At 37.2% G+C, this 24,185-nt stretch overlaps 1 protein-coding gene across 2 annotated transcripts in view; it reads left to right on the top strand.

Moving 5' to 3' along the window:
* The first annotated feature begins 328 nt into the window (after positions 1-328).
* clip1b (CAP-GLY domain containing linker protein 1b) overlaps positions 329-24,185 on the top strand; it is a 35,408-nt gene continuing 11,551 nt past the window's right edge. Inside the window, exons 1-15 of one of the 2 annotated variants that reach the window (XM_042509766.1) lie at positions 329-429; positions 3,290-3,499; positions 5,787-6,161; positions 6,245-6,369; positions 7,568-7,692; positions 7,773-7,974; positions 8,207-8,404; positions 10,709-10,812; positions 11,650-11,710; positions 13,282-13,386; positions 15,927-16,088; positions 16,328-16,423; positions 17,331-17,388; positions 17,504-17,589; positions 19,818-19,892. In XM_042509766.1, coding sequence (XP_042365700.1) covers positions 3,391-3,499; positions 5,787-6,161; positions 6,245-6,369; positions 7,568-7,692; positions 7,773-7,974; positions 8,207-8,404; positions 10,709-10,812; positions 11,650-11,710; positions 13,282-13,386; positions 15,927-16,088; positions 16,328-16,423; positions 17,331-17,388; positions 17,504-17,589; positions 19,818-19,892 — 1,881 coding nt within the window. In that variant the 5' untranslated portion in view covers positions 329-429; positions 3,290-3,390. The remainder of the gene's footprint in view (positions 430-3,289; positions 3,500-5,786; positions 6,162-6,244; positions 6,370-7,567; positions 7,693-7,772; positions 7,975-8,206; positions 8,405-10,708; positions 10,813-11,649; positions 11,711-13,281; positions 13,387-15,926; positions 16,089-16,327; positions 16,424-17,330; positions 17,389-17,503; positions 17,590-19,817; positions 19,893-24,185) is intronic. The other variant, XM_042509767.1, reaches the window with a different exon arrangement.

Genomic DNA, 24,185 nt, shown 5'->3' with positions numbered 1-24,185 from the left:
AAATAATAATATGGTGTAATACTAAAATTTAAAACCTAACAATAAATAGAAATATATATTTATAAAAAGAGAAAAGTAAATAGTCATTGATCACATGGATACCACAGATTACACATGGACACACATGGACTGTCTATCTGTTCACAATATTGAGACAAATCAATGTCCATAGTGTTCAAAAAAATCAAAACAAAAACAATTAAAGAGCCAATAAAAAAGCCAATAAAACTGTGAAAACATTTGAAGTTAAGATTTCCGAGCTTTCCACGCGCTCCCTGAAGGCAGCGATAGTTGCCCGGGTGACGTCACTCCTGGGCTGGGCTGAGAAGCGGAGAGCGGCGGCTGAAAAAACATGTAACGGGGCGAAGACACGGCAGCACCCACCCACGGCATCCTTCACCGAGACTCAATTCACCGACAGAGACCGAAGTAAGCCTCCGCGACAACTTTCCACACACCTGTCTGCCTTTTATTCACCTTTAACACCGTCTGTTTTGGGGCGTTGTTTTATGCTAATCTGAAGCTAGCTAGCTGTTGGAGCGCATTCCAACGGTGCGCGAGACACCAGACGTGACATCAACTTTAACCACTTTTTTATTAAAACACGTTTAATTAAAATAAGATGAAAATTTGAGATTATTTTTTAAAAAAAGAGAGTCAACACCCACTAAGTTTCTAGCTCCGGGGATGCAGCAAGTGGAGCCCAGCCCAGACACAAACAACACGGGCCAGTCACCGTGTAACAATGCAGCAGCAGTGATTTATTACACATTTAACGGTTGATATGTGGTCGTGAAAGGCTGAAAATAAAGCAGTGAGAGGCTGAAGTGTTGGCAGACACAGTGAAGGAGACACTGGATGGGTTTGACAGCTCTAGGTGTGCTTGTTGTTTTGGTGTGGGAGCACCGGTTGGGCGGGGGGAGCAGCAGTGTTGAGGTAATGTTACAGCAGGAGGCTCATGTTACCTGCTCATTGTGTTGGATTGAAACACCTTTTTTGCCCATTCTGTGCTACCATTAACAGTAAAAAAAATATGCACCAAGGCAATTCAGATATTTTACTTATGTGAATAGTACCACCTTGAAAATATACTCCACCAAAAGTAAAAGTCTTGCATTGAAAACCTTACTTAAGTTTTATGTTTTAATGTTTTCTAGACGCACGATTTGATAAAAACAAGTAGATAATAACAAAAATAACAAGAATTGTGCAGGAGGGGCTTATAGCAAAAACCTCCCCTGTTGAATTTACAATCTTTTCAAATACAACCTAAACATGACAATATAACAAACAATAATTCTAATGATAAAAATGATAAACAGCATTATTTGTATAGCACCTTTCATACAAGAAATGCAGCTCAGTGTGCTTTACAATAAAGAAATTACATGCACCAAGTGCTTCACGTCAAAACACATAGAAGACAAAACACATAATAAAACCTGCATGTAAAAAATAAATAATATTTTTTTTAGCAAATAAGACTTTAGAAAAACAAGTAGATAATAAAAGCTGCAAGCAGTGATGAAAGGGCAACTAATTATTATTTATTAAACTTTCCAGAATTACATTAAAATTAAAAGCTCCATCGTAAACAAACTTCAGGTGAATTTCTAGGAATTAAGGATGTTTTAAGTATTTTCATCAAAGATGTTTCTAGGATTTCAGGACATTTATTAGTATTTAAGGAGGTTTTGGACATTTATTGAATTTTAGGACATTTCTGGGATTTCAGGATATTTGTGGGATTTTAGGATGTCTGTTGAATTTTAGGACTTTTTTAGGATTTTAGGACATTTCTAAGAATGAAAGACATTTCTGGGCTTTTTTGGACATTTATGGAATTTTGGGACATTTATTGAATTTGTGGACATTTCTAGGAATTAAGGATGTTTCTAGGATTTACAGACATTTGGATTTGAAGACATTTCTTGGATTTGAGGACATTTCTAGGATTTTGTGACATTTGAGGCTCAGCTAGGGCCTCGGTTGTTTGCAGCGTGGCTGTCCTGTGAGAGTTTCTTCAACAAGAACACTTCTTTCTTCAGTTTATCACAAACTTTCAACATCTGCACGTGGAGATATGTGATTTTACGGGACAGAAAGAGCATGAAAAATTGTAACTTGAAAAAGTTGTCAATGTAGTGCAGTAAAAAGTACAATATTTACCTCTGAGATAGTGAAGCAGATGTATAAAGTTGCATTAAATGGAAATAGTGAAGTACACATACCTCAAACATCAATACATCTCTGGTTCTGTTGCATTTTATTGATTTTTTTTAAAACTGTCCATTGTGAGTCAGACAGGGCTGTATCTGTGGAGTGCTTTTAAATGTAGAGCTGCTGAAACACGGCCTTTACTGTGTGAAACATAATAACTGTGTTGACCTAGTTGCATGCGGAGTGAATCATCTGCTTTATGAATAAAATGTCTGTGGTCACGCTGCTGCTGCCCAACACCTACAGGACAAAACCTGCAGTGAAAGGAAGGTTTTACAGTGGATATAAAAAAGGCCACACACCCTTATTATATTGCAGTAATTCAAAATGAAAAGACAGAAAAAGTAACAACAACATAAATGTTAGATTTGCTCCTTTTTTCATGTTGCAACAAGCAAAAATCCACTAAATATAAAAAGAAGTTGTTAATTATTTGTTAGTTAGTTGTTTATTACTTTTCATTTAGGGCCTCTATATGTGTTCAAAGTTAACTCATCACATTTAACCCTCTGAAACCTCAATTGACATCAGTTTTCTTGAGCTGCGTTCAGACGCCTTTCAAAAGTTTTTTGAGCAATTTGAAATAGAATCGAAAATATGGTGCAAAAGGTAATTTATTTGTTTGTTTTTTACTCTTTTTTTCCCCTTCGCTTATTTTCAGGTAATATTTTGTAACTTTCTTTTGCTAATTTTTTAGCAATGCCTTGTCAAGTTGCTCATAGCTGTTTCCCAATGTGTTAAGAGGAAACAATCAATGAAAGTGATTTTGATTAAAACCAGATTAAAGTCAGCTGTTGCTGTTGGACTGGTCTCTTTTGCATGTGGCCATCATCTCCTGTATGCTGCACTTTTATGGGGTTGGGTGGCGAGATGGAAAACCTTTCTTACAAAAGGGAACCTCCAAGTTGTCTTATGTTAAAAGACACATTCAGTCACCCAAAACCATGTGGAAAAAAATATTACACACACATTTGAGACTGAGAGTGAACTTTCCGATGACAGCAACAGAAACTTTATTATCTGCCAAAATGTTGTTTTCATGAACACTTTTTGTTATTTTGTTTTTCAGTTCCCTAAAATCACATTGGGACTTAGTGGGGTTGTGGGGAAGGCCTAGTCCCCCACCTTGATCAGGCCAGACTCCCCACGGGTCCCCCTCCTACCCGACCAATGGACAAACAAGGAGCCATGAGTACACCAGGCAAAGTCAGCGGGCTCAAACCGCCGAGCAAAATAGTCCGTCCCGCTGGGGTGCCATCAAAAACGTCTCCATCATCAGGTAAGAAATCATTTAAATGCTTATTTACTAGATATCTGTGGAAATATTAAGAGACATGTTGTGATTACTGTTGATGTGGGTTAATGTGGTGTTTTCAAGTTTTGAAATGTGCTTAAAACAGCTTGTAATTGTGGTCACATTACTTTCATAATAAATCCCAATTTGACTGGATAGTATGTTTTCTGGATAAAGAAATAAAATAAGTCAGAAAGTGCCTTTTTGCTACTGCACTTTTCAAAGGATGTTGCCTTGAAATCAAAAAATTAAAGTCATTGCACTAGACATAATTGCTATATTTTATATATGATTTGATGTGATGAAGTGAATAATCGGTATGCTGTATGTACTGTATATAAATGTGTAATTTAGGACAGCTGTAAAGTGCTGGAAAACCTTGAAAATAAGCTTTGAAACTGCTTAAAAAGTTCTTGAATTTGACTTCGGGGAAAAGTGTAGGAACCCTGGTTTAAGGCTCAATCAGAAGTTGCACCGCATTGTCTTTTTGTTAAAGCCTACAATTAACCAAAAATGAGAGCAGCTTGATCACCATAAGATTGGACAATGGGAAAAGAGCGCAAATGATGTCAGTCGATTTTCTGTTCTGAGTTGAAGTTTTTTTAGCTCGAGGCATACAGGGCACTCCTGCGAAAACCTGCGGCGCATGGAGTGGAAAAACGAGAGCTGCTCAGCGAGCAAAAAACCTCACTCTCATTGAAAACAACTAGAAAAAGCTGCCTCAGGCTGCTAAAAAACTCTGACTGTCAGGGCCTTAGGCTGCTCTGAACCCCAGCAGGGTGTCGATCTGATTACAAAGTCCATCCTTTAATCAGCAGGCAACTGTTGAAGTGTACTTCAGCGTAGACGTGGACCTGATCCTCTGATCTCCATGAGATAGGATTGCAAACAGTGCAGTTTTTTATACTAAACGAAATATAAACACAACACTTGTTTTTACTCCCATTTTCCACAATTTGAAATCAAAGATAGATTTGAGATCAAAGAGACTTTGTCCAACAAACAAAACACTTACTTTTCAAATTTTGTTCAGAAATTTGTTAGAAGTTCTTGTTAGGGAGCACCACAAGAGTTGTCTTTTATTTTAATCAGCTCAAAGCACACCTGCGTAGTAATCATGCTGTTTAATCAGCATCGTGATATGACACACCTGTCAGCTGGATGGATTATCTTGTAGAAGAAGTACTTACTAACACCAGGAGCACATTTAATCTGAAAACAGTGCACACAGTTTTGCTATGGATTCTGGGCTGAACAACATGCTTTCAGGAGGCGGTGTGAAACAGTGTGAAAGGAGCTTTAAAGGTACATTTTCTCTCGGTGGGTGTGTCAGAGGTATTACCCAGTCAAAAGCAGAAATATAAATAAACGTCTAGAAGTCTTTCCCATCGTATGTACATTTTTCTATGTTTAATTCAAACTTACTTTAGCAATATTATATTTCCCAAACCTGAAAAAACCCTATTGAATTGAATTAAACCTGCCATATTAGAAGTCAGTGCCCTTGCAAAGCACAACAAGATGTTTAATCCTTACGGACTGTTTGGCATATTTTATGGGTTTTTTTCATTTTTCATTTTTTGATAATTTTGTTCATGCATAAATTTTGGCAGGATTCTGTATTTTTGTTTAATCAGTGAATTTACAGCTCAGCCTCTACAATAACTCTAAAATACACTGTGGAAACTAAATACTTACATTCAGTCAAAAAATGCTCCATTGAAACCCATTCAAACTGACATTTTTGATCCCACAGCCATCAGAGCAGAAAAACATGACTTGTGTTATTTCTGGGTGCAATTCTGGGCTTTTGACTCTGAATTTGTCATTTTGACTATTTTTCACCTGATGAGGTCATTTTAATCATATTTTGCATATGGAAAAAATACATGCTAATTCCACACGGTGACCTGTCACAATCAATGTTACTGCCAATCACTGACATATCCCAGACTGTGATAACTAATAAAAAAAAACAGACTACTCAGCATGTAGTTAAATGAAAATAATTCTTTTTTAGTTTTATTTTCATCTAAAAACATAGTGGCGTCATGACAAAAACCTGGCATTTAAAGGGTTAAAATTCTGAAAATTAATGAGTATTTGATATTTATGATTAGGACTGATGGTGATTTAAAAAATAACTAAATGAAAGCAGAAAATGATATTAATGTATAATCATTTTTATTTTGTGCACAGAGCGATACGAATGTGTGTAATATTAAAGCGGGCTCTGAGGGGTTAATGAAGCAAACTGTTCTTCTGTTTTCAGGTTCTTCAAAGCCGGTTCCTCCAGAGAAATCCCCCGGCAGCGTGACCTCCCCAACCCAGGATGGAGCTGCAGACTTCCAGGTCGGAGAGAGGGTCTGGGTCAACGGCAACAAGCCCGGCTACGTGCAGTTCGTCGGCGGCACGCAGTTTGCTCCGGGTCAGTGGGCGGGGATCGTGCTGGACGAGCCCATTGGGAAGAACGACGGGTCTGTGGCAGGGGTCCGGTACTTCCAGTGTGAGGATGGGAAGGGCATTTTCACGCGGCCTTCAAAACTGTCCAAGACTCCGCTCCCGGAGAAGGAAGCCAACGGGAGGCAGGGGAGTCCAGCACCAGCAGCAACAAGCGAGTCTGCAGCTGCTGGCAACACGGCCACCGGTAAAATCCTGCAAATACATCAGTGAAAACACGGATACTTGGTTTGTTTTTACAGTGAAGTAAAGGCGTTTTCCTGTGTTCAGCTCAAGGCACCGGCATAAAGACGGCACTCAACCGAATGCTCACATCCAGCGAGTCGGTGTCCAACGTCTCAGACACAGAATCCATGAAGAAGAAGAGAGAGCTCAGGCTCGGAGACCGTGTGCTGGTAAGTAGCACGACGTAAAAATCACTTATGATAAAAACTGTTTTCTTTTCTTAAAACAAGTGTTCCAAGTTAAAAACAAACTCTCCAAAGTGCAAAAACCTGCAGATTTCAACTTTATGATTTTTTAAAAATCATTTGCTACGAGCATGTTTGTGAGGTTCGATCATTTGATGGATTATAAAGTTACCTGTTCAGCTCTTTTTGGGGGTAAAATTTCAGTCATAAAAACATCACCAACGAGTGGAAGAAAAAGAATTTCATCCTGCAGAGCTTCAAGTCCTTCTTTTGGATGTCATCAGTCAAAAACCTAAAAAATCTAACAGTGTCATTAATCACATTGAGGGACATGAAAATATCGCTTCAGCTGCCAAAGAAAATTTAAGATATGATAAAATTGGTGACAAGTTCTAAATAACGTGTACATTCCTCTTATGAAGGAATGTGTGTGTACGAGTGGTTTTTGAATGAGCCTCAGTGTTAAATTTTAACATAAACAAAAAGAATACATTTAAATTCAAGACTGTGAAAGCAAGATGTTTTTTTCTTATCTTGTTATGAGTGCTCTCAACTACTTGTAAAATGATCTTACCAAAGAGAAGAGAAAAAATAAGAAAACATTTGTGAATCCCCAAAATCAATGACAAAATAAGATCAAATCCTGGATACAAGCAAAAACAAGAGAAAATTTGTTCGTATATCATTTCTTGCATGAGGCACATTGACACATATTTTGTTTTGTTTTCAGCCTCTTTTAGTCTCCCTTTTTGATAAGTCTGTCTCTTTGTTTTTGGGTTGCTTTGCAGTGTAGGCAGCTGTTGCCAGTGCTAGAAAAGAAACTTTCTCTGTAGGATTTTCCGTCGTTCAGTCAGGCTTTCATTGAAGGATGTTCACCAGCATTTGTAGAACAGCAGATAGAAACGCCGTCTCTCTGAAATGACCTGTGATTGGCCAAAATCTGCCGTCACACGCTAGATTTTCTAAAGCCTAAAATCAGAGTTAAGAGAAGGTGCAGAAGTGTAGTTTTCTCAGGGTCCACTTGAATACAGTATGCTCAAAGTTAATTATAGGATTTCTGCCTACGCCAGCTTTAATGTGTTGGAGTGGAGGTTAATGCACTCTGCCATGGGAAACACTATAACCACAAAGAAAAATATTGAACTTGGTAAATAAAAAATGTTTTAATTATTTTCGTGTGCAGGTTGGTGGTAACAAGGCAGGAGTCGTGCGGTTTTTAGGAGAGACAGACTTTGCCAAAGGGGAGTGGTGTGGAGTGGAACTGGACGAACCTTTGGGCAAGAATGATGGCGCCGTGGCAGGGACCAGGTGAAGACAGAGGACACGTGTGTAGTGTCTGCTTTATCCTGTGAAAAAAATATTCCTAAAGCTCCAGTTTCTTCTCCCAGATACTTCCAGTGCATGCCCAGGTACGGTCTGTTTGCTCCGGCACACAAGGTGACACGCATCGGCTTCCCCTGCACCACGCCGACCAAGGCCAAGAGCTCACGGAGGAAGTCCACCCTCAAGAGGAGCCCGAGCGCTTCCTCCGTCAGCACGCTCAGCTCCGCCACCTCCTCCATCAGCGGCAAACCCAGCCGAGCTGGACTGGTAAGACAGGGCTGTTATCCAACACTACGGGGGTTTGATGTTTTCTGATCATGCATCTCATCGCCTAAAAGTACTGTGAGTCATCACTGAAATTGCGTATTTGGGTTATTTGCTGAACAAGATTAGGATTTCCTTTCATATTTTTCTACCTCCCAGCCTTCTGACACAGTTGGTTGTACTTTGGTTTTGAAAACAGTGTCAGATAACACACAAACTGTCTAAATCTCTCCAGCTGACGGAGACGTCTGCTCGGTACGCTCGTAAGATCTCCGGCACCACGGCGCTGCAGGAGGCTCTGAAGGAGAAGCAGCAGCACATCGAGCAGCTGCTCGCAGAGAGAGACCTGGAGAGATGTGAGGTGGCGAAGGCTACGAGCCACGCAGGCGAGGTGCAGCAGGAGATGTTTCTGCTGATGAAAGGACGGGATCAGGTCAGAAACCGGCTTCAGCTGGCATCATATCATAATTTCACTACATGATTATAGTGGCCAAAATAGTTCATGGTATTTATATTATCATGATATCTGGAGGAAAATTTGAAAGAAAAGTGTATTTATATATATATAAGTGTGTGTGTGTATATATATAGTATATTGGCAAAAAAATCAAAAATGGTGCATCCTAATTCCATGTTACTTGGATTTTTCAATGCACTCAGGCACCTTATATACCCCTGAAAATCTTATTTTTTTTACTTTCCAGATTAGTTATTATGAATTGTGATGAGAAAAATAGTTAGTAATTAGTATTGAGAACAAAATCCTTTAAAAATGCTAGAATTAAAAATATTTTGACTGAGTTGTGACAATAGTTTAATGTATATATTCATGTTAACAGTGGTGGGATGTAGCTATTTATTCAAGTATTAACTGATTACTAATTTTGGACTTTTTTAAAAAGATATATAATTAGGCTTATTCTTATTTTTGAAATATATGAATAGGATATATATTTTGATTATTTATAAAACATTATGGGCTGAAGCTGTGGACACCCAGGAATAACGACGCAGCTGTGTGAAAGAAAGTAGGTGTTGCTGATTGAGAACAACCGAAAATATAATTAGCAGCTTAGTGCTCTGTACATGTACATGTGAAAAATCCCCCGGGAATTAATTAGAGTATTTATGAAGTCGCTAACAATGAAAAATCTTAATTTGCAAGCAGGGTGTCTACAGGTATCACATACTTATATGTCATTTTTAACTAAATTTAAGGCTGATTTTTGGACAAATCATCAATTTCTTATTCAAGCGTTGAAGGTATATTGATAAAGCTATCAGTGAAATTCATCTTGAACTTTTTTATTGTGTTTTCTCTCTTTTTCAGCAACATAAGCTCTGTCAAAATACAAGTGTTGAGAGGTGGAGGGAGACTGTAACCATAATTGTACAAAATCATTAGAAAAGAGCAGCTACCTTTTAATCCATAGTAAAAAAGCAACCAGATGGCGTTTGGTAGAGGCCGACAAAGCAGGATCGGAAAGAATTGGAAATGATTAAAGAAGCGCTGGATTTTGTTACACAGACTACCCTCACTATCCTTTTGTTTTTTTGGTTTTTGAGCACAGAATTGGGTATTTAAAAAATGACTCATCTGTTTTTCTCATTTTGGTTTTGAAAAACCAGAAAAAACAAGTCTTTTTTTAAATATTAAAAAATGAATGATACATGGATTGATTATTTACACAGTATTATCATATGTGTACCATGAACATGATATCAAGATTTTATTTTAACTATCATGGTTATCGTCAGTAATACATGCACGCATGGATGTTATCTGCAGTCGAAGAAGAACACAGGCAAAACAAAAAAATAGTCAACTGTTTATTTTTCATTTATGCCTTTTCATGTTGTTCAACACAACTCCAAAAATGGTAAAAACATCATCAGATACCTGCAGAGATACATTTACACCTGCTTAGCTGTTGTTTCAGAACCACGGACAGCGCTGTTTGTTGTGTTTAGGTGCGGCGCTTTCCGTGAAACAGCAGAGGAGACAGTTCACATCACTTCTTTCACTTTCTCATGGTGCATGTTCACAATATACAACCTCAATTCACATCCGCCCTGCCCTACTGGTTGTTTGTATCCATCCACAATCCCCCGCCTCTTCGCTGCTGCAGAAAGTTTCACTTCAGTATTTCCTGGATTTATACAGAGCTGTTCAGAAAGTCTCTGGAGCTGAGGCCTGAGTGACTTTGTTGAAGTGAGCACTGTTTGAATTTTTGAAGTTATCACCCTCTATCGTCACGTTATCAGCTTGGTCCACAGTCGCAGGTATCCCAGCATGCTTTGTACAGGGAATGGGAGTGGATTTCTGGTCGCGTGTAGTGGGCATGCACCGTCAGACGGCTTGATTTTAATGGTTGTAAATACAACTTTTTGCCCTAATTTAGTTTCCTCCCATTATAGCAATCTACAGAGAGCAGAAGTTTGAGCCCCCTGCTGATTTTGACAGAATATGTCATAAATTCAGAATATATTTAGCACCCTGCTGGTCTTATGTTCTTATATGAGTGCTCTGATTTATAAATATATTCTTTTATTTTGAAACAGAAGCCATGTGCTGTTGTAATTTTCTGTGGCATCAATTCATTTCATTCTATGAAAATCATTGTCCTGTCAGTTACTTCATCCTGGCGGCTGAACTGAATCAAACTTAAACCGATTTGTCAATGTGCGTTCACCGTGTCGGCTCATGCTGCGTGTTCTTCATTCTGTGTGTTTGTAGTACGCGATAGAGATGGAGGCAAAGTTGGACCAGCTGCGTACGCTGGTGGAGGCAGCAGATCGAGACAAAGTAGAGCTGCTCAACCAGCTGGAGGAGGAGAAGAGGTGAGTCTGACTCCACCTGTAACCTGCACTGCGGGCAGCAGGGGCAGCTGTGGCTCAGGTGGTCGAGCGGGTTGTCCATTATTTGTCAGGTTGGCGGTTTGATCCCCAGCTACTCCGGTCAACATGTGGAAGCATCCTTGGTTAAGACACTGAACCCCAAATTACTCCTGATGGCTGTTCCACAAGAATGGATTAAAAACTGAATAGCAGGTGGCACGTTGTATGGTAACCTCGGCCACCGTGTGTGAACGTGTGTGTGAATGTGGTTGTGAATGGGTGTGTGAATGTGTGTGTGAATGTGGTTGTGAATGGGTGTGTGAATGTGTGTGTGAATGTGGTTGTGAATGGGTGAATGTGACTCGTACTGTGAAAGTGCTTTGAGTGGTTTAACAACTTGAGAGGTGCTATACATTTACAACAGTCTGAAATTCTGATTTGTTTCTTCTATTCCTTTGCTAAATTTGTGAAATGTTATGTTTCTTTTCCTTTTTTTTGGAAAATAATAATAATTTTTTTTTTTTCAAGAAGCAGGCTTACCAGTTGTAACAGTAGGCGGGTTTCCATTAACCCTCACAAATTAAACCCAGCACAAATTAAAATTCCGGATATAAAATACACCAAATGGAAACATGTCAATTTTAAAAAGTAAACCAACCCCCCACCCCCCAAGAAAAAAAAGTTAAAAAATAAATAAATAAATAAATCCAGGAAATGACCCAAAAAGTGCTTAAATAGTTAGAATATAGTAATGCTGATGATAATAATAATAATAATTCTCTAAAATAATTGTAATATGTCCTGTTAGAGGAAAAACTCATGATGGTCCCTGTTTGACAGGAAAGTGGAAGATCTGCAGTTTAGTGTGGAAGAGGCATGCATCACCAGAGGAGACCTGGAGGTAACTTTTGGTTATATAATGTGCTTCTCAATTAATAATTTTCTCTCTCTCACTTTAAATATCTTCACTTGTCAGGCTGAATTTATCCCTCACATTCATGTGTGAATTATTGACAAAGCTGTTGGATAGTTGATTAATTTATTTTTCAATTATTCACCCACTTAGTTCTATACAATGTCATGTTTACAATCTAAGTGACTAAACTACCGCTTTGCAATTTCTTCTGAAAAACTAAAAAGAGCTGATGATTCAGTCAATCATTCTGTCTCAGGTTTTTCCTTTTCCTGCACTCTTTGAATCATTCATTTTGGTTTCTCCTTCAGACGCGTCTATCTTCCTTTTATTTATTTATTCATGCTTAATTCACTCACCCTTTCCACTCAGATTTTTTTACCCCTCTGCAGCACTTAAATGACCGCCCTTTCGACATCTTTTCATCCACACGCCTGTTTTTTTTGGGGTTTTTTTGTCTCGCCTTCGGACTTTCATCTTCCTCTCTTGTCTGCATCTTCTTCACTCTTCAGAAGAAATTAGCATTAAAGTGCTGGAATAAAAGCAAACAAGTGCCACACTGCAAAATCTGACAAGTTGATCTCACTTAAAATCTTCTTGGAAACAGACTGTCTTATAAAAAGGAAAGTAAATATAAGTATTAATCTAAATTTATGTTTACTATATATCAAAGTGTTAAGTTTCCTTAACATTTTGCTTTATTTACTCAATTTTGTGAAATGGTTGCAACTTAAAAATAACAAGTGAAATTACCTTTCAAAAACTTAAGTTAATCAAGTTAGTCTGACATAACTTGATCATGTTTAAGAGAATTTTGCTATGATGAAATCAGGAGATATGCAAATTTCGTTTTGTTAACTTGTTATAGAAAATACAAATATGATTTATTCATTTGCAGCAAGCAGAATACAGATATATAACACAGTATATTTAGTTTACTGAAGCTGCTAAAACTCAGAAAATTGATTTAATTTAATGTTATTTTTAAGTTGCAACAACTTCAAAAAAAACAAACAAGTAAATATAAGTTTAAGGTAAACTTAACTAGATATGAGATAAGATTGAACTTTATTAATCCCAAAGGAAATTCTTCTGCTGGACTGCTCCAAAAATACAGTGGCAAAAAGAATACAACAACAGAGCATCAAAAAAGGGAAAATAAATCGCACAATGTCTAATAATAATGTTTAAAAGTAAAAACTAATATTGCACATGGAAAGTAAAATTACTCACACATTTTTCAAGGCATTCCCAGATTTTTCAAAGTAAAATAAACTTGTCAGATTTAACAGTGCACAAAGAGGAAAAACAAAAGTGAAGAATCTGAGAGTCAGAATGAGACGATTGAAATAATTACCGCCTGAAAGTCAGAGCAGAAAGAGCGAATGACTAAATCCTCCTTTGTTTCGCCAACTGATGCGACTGATCAGTGCTTTTCTTTCTCACTGGCCTTCTCTTTAAAGTCTCGTCTTCTTTCTGTTTGTGACGCACACAGCTGGCATGTCAGTGTTGCATTGGTGTTTGTTCTCCTTCTCTTCCCGCTCTCTCTTAACTAACAGACGCAGACCCGACTGGAGCATGCCCACATAAAGGAGCTCGAGCAGAGCCTGCTCTTTGAAAAGACCAAAGCTGAAAAACTCCAGAGGGATTTAGAGGACACTAGGGTAATGCCGGCAGTCCCGGTCCCACAGCAGGACTGAGTGATGTGCTTTTCCCCACACTGGGTTTAATAATGATGCACAGAATATTTTGAAGGAACCACAGCGTAAAAACGTTCTGCAAACTGTCAAATTTATCTCAAGTTGATTCCCTCACGGCCTTGTCCTCGATTAGACCAGACACCGGGACATTTACATCTCATCGGTCGTGAGCTTTTCTAATTTTTGGGTCTATCGTACTGCAAATGATGCATGTGTGCATGACAGTTTTTATTTTAATAGAGTATAGAGCGCTTGTGCTTTTGACAATGCTGGCCACCATTTTTCTTCTTCAGCAAATCCCATGAAAAGACCAAAACAAACAATGTGTTAGTTTGTCTTTCTCAACGTTCCAGTTTTTATTTTCTGTCTCTTAGACACTTTCCAAACACACACACATTCCTACTGAGGACGTAGAGCTTTAAAAACACCTCACAAATACATAGTTACATCAAAAAACAGTAAAAAAAAAAAAAAAAAAAAGTTAAAATGTATCAAAAATAATTTCCAAGATATGCATTTAAATCTTCACTCCAACATCTTAATAGAAGCTTGGATTTTAAAGCTCAAAAGTAATTTATAGTAAAAAGATGCAATCATCAACAAAATTCACATTTTTAACAAACAAATATTCTGCTATAATCCATATTTGTTGACATTTAACCTTTCAAAAACAACTATTATATATTTAATCTGATAAATCACTTCATGCAAATTAAAAAATTTGTTTGGGGATTTTTAACATTTTTTAGCTTCGAGTGTAAAGTTCAAAAGTTAAAATTTGTAATAATAATAATAATAATAATAATAATAGATTATTTGTAATGCACTATACATTTGAAATAAATCCCAATGTGCTACAAGATAAAAGCATTAGCATAAAATTATATTAAAAAGTTAGATGCAATAATTTCCAAAATTCATTACATGTTTTTATGTAACAAAATATTCTGCTATAATCCATATTTGTTGACATTTAACTTTTCAAAAACAACTGTTGCTGCACACAAAGGGAGGCAAGAATAACTCATTTAATCCGACAAATCAATTCATGCAAATCAAGAAACGTGTTTGAAGATTTTCAAACATTTTTTAGGGATAATGTTATAAAATATGAACACATGCATTCAAATATTCACTCCAAAGCCTTCATAGAAGAAGAGCCCGAGTGCAGCATGTCACTGAGTGCAACAGGGTGGCTCACTTCTATGTTTTTAAATAGTTTTTGGACAACATTGCACAAAAAGAGAAAGAGAAAGAAGATTTATCAGGCTTTGATGCACACACAGTCAATTTACTGTTTGTTTTGGTCTTTTCGTGGCATTGTTGTTGACAAAAAGAAAAATGCAGATCACTGCTTTCCTTTAACCAGAAGGGCTGAGCTTTGACTTGTTTTTCTCCCGAAGTAAAACAGAGAATCACGACTTTGATTCTTTGTTTGTGGTTGAAACTTTTCTCTGGTCCTCCCGTGCAGAGGATTTTTCTTTTTGATGAATCTGTCGTATCCACTCAGAAAAAGTGTGGCTGATGTAAGCCTGTTTAGACAGATGACATGAGATTTAAAGCCAATGTTTTTGATTTAGAAAATCCTTAAAATCCACAGGAAATGTTTGAAACCAAAGTTTTAAAAGTATACCCAACTAAATGTTTTGCCAAAAAAAGTAAAATTACAATGTTACTGAAGGTTTATTTAGCTGAGACAGTGATATCCCTTTATTTATTTTATTACTTTGAAATGTTCAGAAGTCATAAATAATTTCAGTTTGATATAGAAAGTAAGAAAACCTTTTGAACTTTATTGGGTTTACTTTGAAATAACAACTTTATCAGTGATTTCCAGTTATTTAGCACATAAAAACTTGAACTTTTCGTCATGTCATGAAGGGACGTATTGTCTAAATAAATGTAAGACATGAAAATGAATAACTGAAGGTAACTGCAAAATAACTTGATGAAAATAACTACAATGATGATATAAAAGAGAGATACAAGGCAATAAAATTAATACATTTTGAGCTGAAACTATTAGTCGATTCATTGATTTTGATAACGAATTACTTTTTAAAGTCTTTCATTTTACTGCTACTTTTATGAAGCTAAAAAGCCAAAACATTGGCTGTTTCCAGCTTTGTTAATTTGAGAAATTGCTGTTTTTTCTTTGTCATATAATTGCAAATTAAATATGTTTTGGTTTTGTTTTTTCTTAGTTGGGCAAAACATGAAGATGTCACCTGAGGCCGTTTGAAATCTGATCCCTTTTTTTTCTGACATAGACAAATAGTTGAAAGTAAAGATAATTGTTAGTTGAAGCCCAGATATTCACAGTGAATCTGTGGCTAATTTAAGGTTATTTTGACACTGTTGAGTCTCAGATATAATCAGGATAAAGCTCATATTTGTTTCACACCACACAGCTCAGGTTTACTGTTTCCACCACTGCTCTTCTCTGTCAGCGCTCCTGTGTCCTCTTTGCCTTCATGTCTCCTCTCCTGCGTCCTCTGCTGCAGGTGGCCACAGTGTCCGAGCGCTCCAGGATCATGGAGCTGGAGCGGGAGGTGGCCGACCTCCAGCTGCGTCTGCGGGCGTCCCAGCAGAAGGAGGACGCTGCGTCTCTGCACCAGCAACAGATCAGCAGCCTCAAGGCCCAGGCGCAGTCTCAGGAGAAGAAGGTTTGTGAAGCAGCAGCGACAGGATACTTACCTGCTTGTAAAATGTATTATTCATTATTTTCATGTTATATAATTTATGGCAAACTGGAACACCGGTGTAATTTCTTTTTACAACCTGTCCTCTCAGCTCCTAATGTAGTTATGTATATATTGGTTTGTAAAGGCTACTGTGGCGATGCATAATTTATGGCAGTGCTCAGATGTACATGTGTATGTTCTTTACTTTGTGTCCCGAACAGATCAGTGAGCTGAGTGTCGACGTGGAGAGCAAACAGAAAGAGCTTCAGTCCGTACAACAAGATAAGAGCGATCTGGAACAGCAGCTGAACAGCGTGGTAAGAAAAGAGGAAACTCAGTGCTTAAGCAAATAAACAGAGAAAAGTGGTATTGTGACATTCAAAAAATAGAAGATGAAACTCTAACATTTCTTTGTTCAACTACCTGTTAAAGTGATGGATTTGGGGCTTTTAAACATGTGTGTTAATCATACATATAAGCCCCAGTTAGATATGTGCTTTGGTACATAAATGTTAAAAAAATAAGTATTTTATGAGTTAAAAAAACATAAATACACATACACAAAAACAAAAATAAAAAAATAAATAAATACATTTTAAAAAATTTGAGTAAACCATCCAGAAGAGTTCATAAAAAGTTCACAAATCATCCAAAATTAATTGGATTATAAACAAAGTAATTTCATGTTACAGGATAACTTTAAGTTATGCACTTAACCACGCTGGATATTATTATTAGTTTGCAGGTGAGACAAAATTGAAGAAAAGGTTAGGTGGTGATCAGAGGTCCATAAAAGGTTCCCATGTTTTCAGAAATAAATCCAATTTATTTTTTTTGGGACATAAGCGTGTTAATAGTTTTAAAATGTTCTGTTGAATAACGATCAATAAATTGAATAACTGTTTCAACTCTTAAAGTGTCAAAAAAATGTTATTAGGTCCGGCTTTTACAGAAAAGACATCTGGCTGCTGATTTTAAAAACATTTCCGTGATAAAGTTCACGTCTGTGCGTAGTGAAACTGTAACTGTAGTTTTGCCTTATTTGTCCTAAATGTTCCTTCGTGAGGTGTTTTGCTCGCGGGCATCGTCAAAGTGGCCTCATTAAGAGACGCATTTTATCCACGAACCTCGCATGTTTTCAGGGCCCAGTCATTATTAGCTCAGGGTCCAAGAATGTTACTATGTGAGTGATTTAATGAGCTCGCTGATGTTTCTCCTTTTCAGAGACAAAAGCTCGAGACAGCTGAGGACGAGAACAGGAGGACAACGAAGACCATGCAAGGTACACAGATCACATGTGTCTTAGTTGACTCTCTAAGACAGCATGTGGTATTTTATTTATTTTTTTGTTTTTTTTTGAAGACGATTATTGATGTTTTCTTTCTGTTTTCTGTCAGAGTTGGAGCAGATTGTCGAACAGTCAAAGAAAGACGTCCAAACCTTGAAAGAGGAGAATCAGTGCAGAGAGACAGAGCTCACACAGGTAAGTTCACACCTGCAGTCAGTGGTGGCCTGAGTCTCAAGAGCTGAACTGCAGTTTTGAGGTATTTCCATTTTAGGTAACTTTATACTTTCAACAACACATTTACTGTAGTTACCATTTACTTTTCACATTAAGATGTAACATACTTTTTGTTTCCTGACGTTTCTTTGTGAGGTGTAAGTATGTTTCTTTCTTAAAAAAAAAAAGATTAAATTCACAATAAAATAATATTTACCATCAAAACAGAAGTACAGAATTGAAACTGGAAAAGCAGAATGTAGATAAATGATATCTATCGATGTAAAAATAAAATAAAATGAATAAAAAACAAAAATTAAATAAAAAAACAACAACAGCATGTCAGTTAAAGCAAGATCATTGTGTTCAGTCCAAAATATTTTGTCAGACTGCTATTGACATATGACAAAATTATGCCTTGTTATTATTATTATTTTTTCTTTTTTTAAAAAATAAAAGTCTTTCTTTTGCAAAACAACATTCAAAATAAAAATTTTAATTAATCAGTTAATTTATTTTATTATTTTATTTTAGTATTTTAGAGTATTTTCCACTGATGTTTTCAAAATGTTACTTAGATAAATAAATTCTCCACCACGACATGTAGTCACTGTGTAATTGACTGTGTGTAGTAAAGTAATACAGCACAACAGATGTTGCTGGTTCAACACACTAAAAAAACCATCAGTGTTACGTTACATCTTCACCTCATGTAATCCTTCATGTTGACGCTGCACACAGAGCGCCTCTGAACACAGTCACGGCTCCGACTGCAGCTAACAGTCGGACGGCGCCGCATGCAGACGATGAATCAGCGTGTTGACATTTACTGAATCTCACCAAGATAGCTCCGTCTGCCTCTGGCTGTCACCAGATTTCAGCTAATTATTTCTGGTGTTCTTGCTTGTGCTGAAAATGTCACAACTAAAAAAAGTTTGGGGACTCTGAAGTAGCCTCTCCTTTATTAATCCCTCCTTCAGTAATCCCCTGGCGTGCTGCTTTCATTCAGACTTAGCGAGGCTCTCCCTCTCCAAAGCTGCCTGTGGCCTCCGGCTAAAGTGGTTTTGTTAAAACATTACTAACACACACATGCACACATTACTCTCATTCCAGTTTGGGTTTGATAAGTCGACGCTGCGGTCTTCTTTTTTTATTTTAGCTTCACAGTTTTGTACAGTCTATCAGCTGTGGCTGCTGTCGTCGTGATGTGTCCAAATACTCAAAACTCCAAAAAAAACATTTTCCTTTAACAGGATTAGTTTAAAAACTGTTGAGCATCTTGGACTGAACATATATCCTCATTAAGATCAGACTTCACTTTATCAAAGATGTATTTATAACATCACTTCCCCTAAATTTGTTTTGAGCTGCTCAGGTTTTAACTGTTTATTTGTAATTCAATAGTTACTTTTCTTAAGTAACACACGTAAAAAAACAAAATTAAACCCCCCCCCAAAAAAAAAATACACACAATCAGTAGAGTAGAGTAAATGTACTTAGATACAGTGGTTTTGTTGTGTTTTAGTAACAATAGTGATGTTTTTTTTTAGAAAATGTATCACTGATTATAAAAACAAAACACATAGACATAAATATTCACTTTTTTTAATAATAAAATGAAACCTGATTTTAATGCATTTTGAATGAGTAAAGTCTCATTTACGCTGCGTGGTTTTGAGCTATCCCTAATAACAAACGTGAGATATTTTATCAGAGTTTACACACAGAAAGTGGCATAAGAGTCCACCCTGTCTGCTGCTTTAATATTTCTAAAAAAAATACAAAAACAGACCAGAGGAGAAATTAGAGTTTGCAGCTATAAGAAGAGTTTTGTTCTCTTTCCCTAAAGTCAGAGCTTTCTGTTCTCGCTTCACGGCACTCGTTACAAATGGATGTAAAAGTGAAACAACCCAACGAGCTCCAGGCTCTCTTTCCTTTTTTAGCCAACATTTTTAATGACCTCTGAGCTCTCCGGTCTATTTATGGGGGGGCGTTTTTTTTTTTTTTTTAAGTGCTTAAGTTGTCAAAGAAACTTGTTTGGACAGGATATAATGTCGACATCAGGCCACAATAAGACTCTTGAACATAAAACAAATATTTTGTGTTCTCAAGAAAACAAGCTTGTTATGTAAAATCAGTGTGTAGGCTATATTTTACAATCCCACCTGGAATTAAATATTATTTATATGTTTATAATTTATGTTTTCCAGGCTACTGAGAAGTCAGAGAGGACGGCGCAGTTACTTGAGCAGCTGACCAATGAGAAGACGACACTGGAGACACAGGTGAGCTTAAATATGATATATGTGTGTGTGGTAATATTCGGCTGCAGCAGAAGACTAAATACTGACACCATGCATTGTGTTTTCGGTCCATCTATCCATCCGTCTGCCAGTCTGTTTCTCTGTGCCTTTCTTGTGAACCTGATATCTCCAATCCATTCCCGCCCAATCCAAATTTATCTATAAAGCACATTCAAAAACAGAAGAGTTGACGAAAGTGCTGTTCGTCCATAAATAGATAAAATAGATAAACGCATTTTATGTCCTGTTATAAATAAAATATAGCAGGACATGAAAGACAAAAATGCAATAAAACCACAAGATAAAACCACAAACTGGCAACCTGAGACACCTTGAGAAAATTTCACCAAATTTTTCACAAACGTCTACGTAGACTCAACAATGAACTGATCAGAATTCGGTCGATCAGTTTTCCAGGCTTTGAAAAGACGCTTTGTAAAAATCATAAAAGGTTTTGGAAAAGTCATGAAATTGTGACAGTAATCTTTCGTGGATAACCTTTAAGGTGTTGTAACTTGATGGCAGATGTATTTTCTGTAGTTGTAGATGTAATGTTGCTGTAATATACGTCAATGTGACGTTTTGTTTATCATCATCTGCGTTTCTCCGTTTTTTCCACGTTTTCCGTCTCTTTGTCCATGCATGCCAGTGAGCTGCAATTATTCTCGAATAGAGTTTGAATCTGATATGTTTAGGAAAAAAAAAAACGCTGGGCAAATTGTGCTTGAAAAAAAAAGTCACTAGGGATCCTTGAGAAGTCATGGAAAAGTTTTGGTATTTTGTTCATGACAATGTGTTGAAACTCTGACTTTGACTCAGTAATAAACTTATTAGATTTTGATGGTCAAAAAACATGCTTTTGGCCATAACTCATGAATTGATACACTAGTTATGACAAAATCACACACAAATGTCTAATAACAGGATAAAATGATGACATTTTTAAATCTAAAACGTCAAAGGTCAGCATCAGGGTGACTTCATAATATTCTGCAAAAAATACTTTTCTGACCTTGAGTCAACTTCATATCTCAGGGACAGAAGGAGAGACATTTAATCAGATACTGAACTGGTGAAACTAATCTTGAATTTTTGCTCGTTATAGTTTTTTTTCCCTCACAGCTTTATTTAGCAGAATATGTAAAAACATGTAAGACAGACAAGAACACAAACATACACAAGAGCACAAAAAATGACATTCTACACAGAATAGTATGAGTAACAATAAATAGTCATAAATAAAAATGTACAGGGACATAAACAAAAACAGAAAAATATTAATATTATATCGGGTTCCTCCAAATAAGCTTGTGTAAAAATCTAAGAAAACATTGCTTTTTTTGGTATTTATAAGAGTAAGAGAGGAAATTGTTAAAACTGATAAAGAAAAGAAAGAAAGAGGGACATGAACCTAAAAATGTTTGTGAATAAAGATTTTGCCCACAGGATGCAGAGATGGTCTGTTCTGCTGAGGGGAGGATGTGTGTGAAGCATTCATGTTTTCACAGATATGGATTTAAACTGTAGCGTACACGTAGGCATAACCGTGAGGCGGTATTTCTAGTTGTTTTTATAAAGGTTAAAGACTCATAATTGTGTTTAACTGCAGCTTCGTGCACACTGCTTCAGCATTTCTTTACTTTAAAATGTCAAGAGAGAAAGGATTCAAACATGCAGAAGTTTAGCATTTGTAGCCTGCAGGCCTTTAATTACGTATTCACATCAGGATTTCCACGCTGACCGCATGTGACTGTTCAAGTCCCGGTCATCGCGTTCAATCAGACACGCATGAAATACCGTGGATCATCTCTCTCATTTATTCTCCTCCTGTCTCCCCTCTCTCACCTTCATCTGATATTTCCATCGTTTGACGCTCGATCCCGGCTGTGCGTCTCTTTATGGTCCACCTGCAGCTGTTCACTCAGTCTGTGGCTCTCTGGTGCCCTCTCGCTCTCCCACTTTCGCTCTGTCTCCAGCTGTTTGAGAGCTCCAGATGTTCAGTTTAATGTCACTGAGGGAAACAGGAGATTAGAGGCAGAACATACACATGATCTCTGTTTGGTTATTTCTATTTTTATCATCCCATGACATAAAATCTTTTATGTGCATCATATATCAGCGCTGTAACTTAACTCACAGTCCTCTACCTGCTGTTCTTTGTGGACGAATAACGTTGCACCGTGATTTAATTCGCCGCATAACGTGAGCTACACTCACTGGATAGTCAACTCACCTAAAGCTAACAGTAAAAGTTTAATGTGACTCATTAATCAGCTACTTCATATAATGATATGACTTAAAACAAACACTTTTTGCCAGTTTTTACATATTTCTTTATTTGGTAGAAGTCATTTTGCAGTCCATAGTTGTAACTGTGAGCACAAAGATAAAACACAGCCTTTAAAAGGTTGAAGTGAACAGACTGTTCAGTAAACTTTAAATATACATGCTGTAGGGAAGCTGAAAGGATCAGCATAATGTCATCAAAAATTAAGAATATTTTTGCAGCTACAACAAAGAGAGAGTTGAGTCTCTGCGGAGGAAAACAAACGCACATAATTTATTCAGCGGGAACGCTCTTACATCTGCTTCTTCTGTCCACTCAGCCATGTTGCTGTAAGTTGTGATGTAATACTGCACATGGCAGAGTGTGTGTGTCTGTGTGTGTGTGTGTGTGAGACGCCTGGCCGGACACACTGCATTGCTTTAGTTAATGCACGGTTGACTTGTGCTCAGCCTCTTGTCTCGTGCTGTTACACATCTGTTGGAGCTACAGCTGAAACGATTTGTTCAAGTTAATCTGCAACACATTTGATAATCAATTAGTTGTATTTCAATCATTAACATCATTATTATTTGTGTTTCATTTTTCAGCCTTTATTAGACTGCAAGAGTAGAGAGATGACAAGAAAATAAGAAAAGAAAAATCAGTTTCCAGCCTCTCAGTTGTGGTTATTTGCTGTATTTCTTTGTCCTCTATGATCGTAAACGGAGCATTCAGAAATTTTGGAGTCGGGGGAGAAAGTGATAGAAAATTTAATCTATATTCAGGAAACTTTATTGTCTGTCATGACAGAAAATCGTTGCAGACGTGGTTTAGCATACACTGCAGTAAATGGACAAAAGTATCAGGCCACACCTCTTAATCATTGAATTCAGGTGTTTCATTTAGTCCCATCGCCACAGGTGTATAACATCTGCATGAACGAGCAAAAATTCCCACAGATACACTCCAAAATCTTGTAGAGAGACTTCTTAGAAGAGTGGAAACTGTTATTGCTGTAAAAATACAGCAACATTTTTACAGAAATGTACAGTTTTTTGAAAAAATACAGTAAGTCTTTATGCTTTGTGGAGCCAATATTACACTGTAAACCTCGAATTATACTGTAGAATACTGTAATTTTACGGCAAAATTGGTCACAGTGAAATTGCTGTAAAAGTACTTTCAGTAATGTAAAGCTTTTTTCAAAATAAAACACCATAAATCTTGATGCTTTTCAGAGCTTTCAGAATATTACACTGTAAACCCACAGACTGTCACACTCTACTTTAGAATACTGTAATACATTTAACAGTAGTATAATGTTGAGGCGATTTACAGTAATGTCACTTTACTGTGAAATTGCTATAAAAGTTCTAACAGTAATGTTCAGTTTTTCCAAATTACAGCAAAACACTGTAAATCGTGATGCTTTTTTGAGCTAATACTCCACTGTAAATCTCACATTTCACTGCAGATTGTCTCTGTAACAGATGCGCCAGGATAAGAGAGAATATGATTGCCTAGTTATTGTTTTTATCAGACCTCGTTACTGTAAAACAAAGCAGTCGACTTGCAGACTCCAGCTGATTCTCGTGTTTGCTGTGATTCATGTTAAACACTGTGAATGAGAGGTGAATCTTTCAGAGGAGAGCACATATGGTGTCGAGAGCGAAGGAACAAGAGTGTGAGCATCAGAGAGCTGGGGGTGTGTGTGTGAGTCTGGGAGGAGCTTATCCTGCTGGGCTTACATAATGGAAGTGCTCGGCTTCTTTAATGCAACTGAGAGAGTGAGAGAGAGCGAGGCTGCTGAGGCGACACGCTCTCCATTTCCCTCTCGCAGCCGTGCACGGCGGGAGATGAGAACTGATGGTTTATTGATGCCCAGCTTGTTTTAGTCGTTGCGTGTGATGCTGTAGAGACAGGCTGACATAGCAACAACACTGCCATCGCTTAGCAGGTGATCATACGGTTGAAGTCCGGCAGTGGTGAGCTGTGCAGGTATGGACATA

This window comes from Plectropomus leopardus, chromosome 20 (assembly GCF_008729295.1).
Source record: "Plectropomus leopardus isolate mb chromosome 20, YSFRI_Pleo_2.0, whole genome shotgun sequence".
In the NCBI taxonomy this organism is placed as follows: Eukaryota; Metazoa; Chordata; class Actinopteri; order Perciformes; family Serranidae; genus Plectropomus; species Plectropomus leopardus.
Note: the sequence above shows the minus strand (reverse complement) of the source record. Positions and strands in the feature narration are given on the sequence as shown.